Here is a 4630-nt window from a genome sequence, read left to right as displayed (position 1 = left end):
TTTTAGTGGGCGGCGTCTGACGAGGTGAGAGCACGTCTCCACTTCGACATTAATCCTGTCGAGATGTTGGTCCGGATTCTAGAAATTAATCTATACTTCCTAAGCACATACTCCCAGTTTGATCTATAGTTAATCTAGTTATAACTTTAATATATACTATGTTTTAAGATGTATATACTATTTTTTATATATACTTTTATAAGAGAAATTATTTTAAGATCTATATATGATATACATATTTTTTTCTGAATAACCATTAGATATATATATAATTAAACAGTAGCACCTGATGCTAACCTGCTTGTGGACCCAAGTGGTTGATTTGATAGAGCCATGCATTTGGTCTCAAGATGACCAGAGCCTAGCAACCATTCCAGTATATTAATAATTAAACAGCAACATATATTATAGCGTTCTTGATCATTACATTACAATACTACATAATAACACGACACGAGAGAGCTAAGCCAAGCCAAAACATTACCAAATTCAGCACACTTCCTTGACATCACAGTAATTAGGCAAACAACATCTAGGGGGTTAACTCCTAACACGCATCTTGCCAAAATTGGAGCCCCGGTCCTGTGAGATGAGAGACTCACTACGACTTGCAAGCAATCAAACCCTAGGCACGAACAAACGAAACAAGCAAACCACACGTGACGTGACGTGACACAGCATCGGTCCTTGTTGCAAGCGCCGGCTGGATCAGGCGGCGCGGGGGACGGCGGTGGCGGCGAGCGGCGTCTTCATCTCCAGCGAGAGCTTGAGGACCTCATCGAGGGAAACGGGGGGCGCGCCGTCCGGCAGGTTCCACTCGAAGGCGTGCACAAGGCGGGCGACCCAGAGGCCGACGGTGGCGAGGCCCAGGTTCTTTCCGGGGCAGACGCGGCGGCCGGCGCCGAAAGGCGCGAGGCGGAGATCGCCGCCGCGGACGTCCACGTCGGCGCCGCCCTCGGACGGCAAGAACCGCTCGGGCGCGAACGCCTCCGGGTCGGCCCACACGGCGGCGTCGTGAGTGATGGCCCACATGTTCACCATCGCCGTGGTGCCGGCGGGGACCACCATGCCGTTGGACAGGGGCACGTCAGCGGTAGCGAGGCGCGCCCAGCTCAGCAGCGGCCCCGGCGGGTGCGCACGGAGCGTCTCTTTCACCACCGCCTGCAGGTACGGCATGCGCGCCACGTCGACGTCGGTCGGGCAACCGCCGGGTCCCACCGCCGCGTCCACCTCGGCTCCCAGCCTTGCCTGCACTGCTGGGTGTCGCACCAGCTCCGCCATGCACCACTCGGTCAGCAGCGCCGTCGTGTCTGTCCCGCGGAAGATCATCTCCTGCACATTTAAATCAGAGAAAAAAACGGAGGAAAGAAAATATTTTTTAGCAAGAGCAACTAACACAAGCTGTTAAGTTTTAAGTTTTAACCCGACAAAGATGCGTGCAGTTGGAGGAAAGCGATTAGTAGCAGTTACCCAGAGGACGGCGACCATGTCGTCCTCGCCGAGCTTCTCGTCGCCCTCGAGGGAGAGGAGCACGTCAACGAAGTCAGCATTGTCGTCGGGGGCTGCGGAATTCTCGCGGCGGCGACGGTGCTCGTCGATGACGCCGCGGACGAAGGCTTGGACGTGCGGCACGAGCGCGGCGCAGCGGCGGGCGACGTTGCCGGGGTCGTAGAGGTGGGTGAGCCAGGGTAGGTGGTCGGACCAGTTGAACGCGCCGAGGAGCTCGAACCCCTCGCGCACCATGTTCTTGAGCCGCTCTGCCTCGGCGGCGCTGGAGCCGGAGGCAACGTCGTAGCGCCTGCCGAAGACGCTGCCCATGATGTTGTTGAGCGCGGCGTCCTGGAGGTGCGGGCGGAGGACGACGGCGCCGGAGGCGAACTGCTCCGCGGCGATGGCACGGAGCATGGCCTCGGCGTCGGCCTGGCGGCCGGGCTCGTGCGCGGCCACGCGGCGCGGGGAGAAGAGGTGCGTGGAGGCGATGCGGCGGAGGAGGCGCCAGTACTCGCCGCTGGGCGCAAACCCGATGGCGCGCGCGAACATGAGCTCCCGCGCCGACCGCTTCAAGGGGCGGTCAGCGAACGCCGGGTGCACGAGCACCTCCCGTGCCGTGGCAGGGCAGGAAGACACCACGGCGGGCGTGTCCCCGACAGAGAACGCCATGAGCTCTCTCGTCCCAGGCCCCGCCGCGCGTGCCATGGCAGCGAGCGCGCGGTGCGGCAGCCCGCGAGATAGCGCGAAGATGCTGCCGAACACGGGCAGGCCGCGGGGACCCCTGATGGGAGTCGCGCCAAGGCGCCCGCGCCCGTGCACCCAGGCCGGTCCGCCATGGGACGCGGCCCACGCGAGCAGCGCCGCTGAGACGGTGGCCAGGAGGAGCGCGGCGGCGAGGAGGGCCGGGTGCGCGCACAGGGTGTCAGCGCCCAGGAGCGCTGGGAGCGCGTATGCCCACCACGTGGCGTCCGTGCACGAGGATGCGGTGGCGGCCATCGCCATGGACGAAGCTTGCTAGTAGCTGCTAGGCTTGTGATGATGAGACTGCGGAGTGGATGAGTGATGGAGTCTGGCTACTGGAGTGCCGGTATTTATAGAGGAGCAGTCGGGGCCGAGGGGTTGTGTTGAGTGAGAATGGGTGGTTCAGTCTTCAGGTGTATTTAACAGTTCACTTTAAAAATAATTTTTAAGAAGCAAAAGTTCATAGAGTTAGAAGTTAGCTTGAAAAAGATTTTATAGCTTATGAGGAATGATGTTTCAAGGTAGTACATATATTAGTACATTTCATTTATATCAAAAACCAATTAAAAACAGATTTTATATAAGTAGATTTTCAACACAACTTTTAAAAGTAGTTTTTGAAAACGCCTTTATTGATTGATTGGAGTATGTAATAGAAAGTATTTGTGAACCTTGTAGCTTACATGAATGTTCTAGATGAGGTCCTGTATTTGACAAATCTAATATACATGTTAATTTAAAAGGAGAATATAATTTATCACCGAACGTAGGAATGTTGTTGTTTAAGCAATCTCAATAACTAAATATTTTGCTAAGTTTCCCTACCACAGCATGCACTCGAATTTATCAGTTTAATGATAACTCTTCTTCTATCTCTCTTGCTTTCGTCTTTCTTGCTTCTCTTTTCCAGAGAGCGATGGAGGGTGATCATGGTGTGCTTTTTTTTTTTCTTGCTTAGTTGACCGTCGCAAGTCGCCACAAAGCTCGGGATTGATATGTCATAGGCTGAGCTTGATGACGGTAACTCGACGTACTTTAGTACAATAATGTTTTTGTCACAACACAAATACATTAATCTATTTACACAAAAGCAAAGGCAAGTGCTAGAATCTATTTTTTTTTTTTCTGCGAGGAACACAAGTGCTAGAACCTTCTTTTTCTTTCGAGGAACGCAAGTGCTAGAACCGGTTGCAAAAATACCGGTAAAAGCATATGGGAACTAAAACGTGCCATGCGGCCCATCCTCACCGGTGAATACAAATAGTCACATGGTTTACCCTTTTTGTCTAGAATTATTATTTTTACGTGAAATAACGGTCACAGCAATGGATCGCTCGCCTATTTCGGGAACCAAAACTTTTTTAAAACAAGATCGGGAACCTAAAATGGATAAACTTCTCTAACAATCCGGATTAATTGTTGGTGCATGCATGCACGCTGGTATCATATCTCGGGCGATCGTTTCAGGTTGAGAAGATATGCTTTACTGATTTATTAATTTTGTTAGTTTCTTTCGTTCTTTTTTCTTCCTCCAGAAAAAAAACATGTTTTTTTTTTGACAGAAAAACATGTTGATTGAGATAAGTCAGTGAAGCATATCGTATCGTGTGTGTCGTATCATATCTATTCTGATTTGAAAATGTCAGACTAGAGACAATATGTCTAAGACGTGCGAGGATCTTTTATCGTGATCACAACATGAAAATCATGTGACGTCACGAATATGCATTATTTGGAGGGAATGATTATATATACGATTATAGGTGTGAACAAATCGCGTGGTTTTGGGAGCTGCGCCTTGGTGCGGCATTGTTCATGCCGTCACACTATCGTGTCACTTCACTAAACAACGACGATCAAATTAGATCGAGCAGTGGACTTAGGGTTCGAGTAGGCAATTTGACTTTCATGGAGTAACTACAGTTAATTCTTTAATTTAGTGTAATAAATCATAAATAAATATTAAGGTGAAAGCTAGGGCTCTTTTGATCCTGGAATTTTTTAGGAATTTTGGACGATTTCAATCCTTAGAAATTTTTTGTACAATCCTTTAGAACAAAGGAATGGACTTGACCAATTCCTCATGCAAAAAAATCATATGTGTATCACTCTTATCTAATTCCTGTATTTCTTCTGTGCTTCATCTAAATAGTCATTTCTGAAATTTTTCTGTGTTGTTCCATTTCATAGGATTCAAAGGGCTAAGACATTCCAATCTTATATTTCTTTTCTATTCATGTGGGGCTAAGACATTCCAATCTTATATTTCTTTTCTATTCATGTGTTTTAAGAATCCTATATTTCAAATATGCCTTAAATTTGCACCGGACAACAGTGCAGTGGGTAAGGTTCTCGAGTTCTTATGGAGTATCTTTTAATAAGGTTTTTTTACGGTCTT

At 49.3% G+C, this 4630-nt stretch overlaps 1 protein-coding gene across 1 annotated transcript; it reads right to left on the bottom strand.

Moving 5' to 3' along the window:
* Positions 1 to 416: 416 nt before the first annotated feature.
* LOC133903616 (cytochrome P450 78A11) lies at positions 417 to 2533 on the bottom strand. Its single transcript, XM_062345041.1, has 2 exons — positions 1471 to 2533; positions 417 to 1332 (listed from the first exon to the last, which is right to left on the bottom strand). The coding sequence occupies exons 1-2, from the start codon at positions 2491 to 2493 to the stop codon at positions 709 to 711; spliced, it is 1647 nt and encodes a 548-aa protein (XP_062201025.1). The 5' UTR covers positions 2494 to 2533; the 3' UTR covers positions 417 to 708.
* Positions 2534 to 4630: the final 2097 nt, after the last annotated feature.

Source organism: Phragmites australis, chromosome 21, assembly GCF_958298935.1.
Source record: "Phragmites australis chromosome 21, lpPhrAust1.1, whole genome shotgun sequence".
Lineage (NCBI taxonomy): Eukaryota > Viridiplantae > Streptophyta > Magnoliopsida > Poales > Poaceae > Phragmites > Phragmites australis.
Note: the sequence above shows the minus strand (reverse complement) of the source record. Positions and strands in the feature narration are given on the sequence as shown.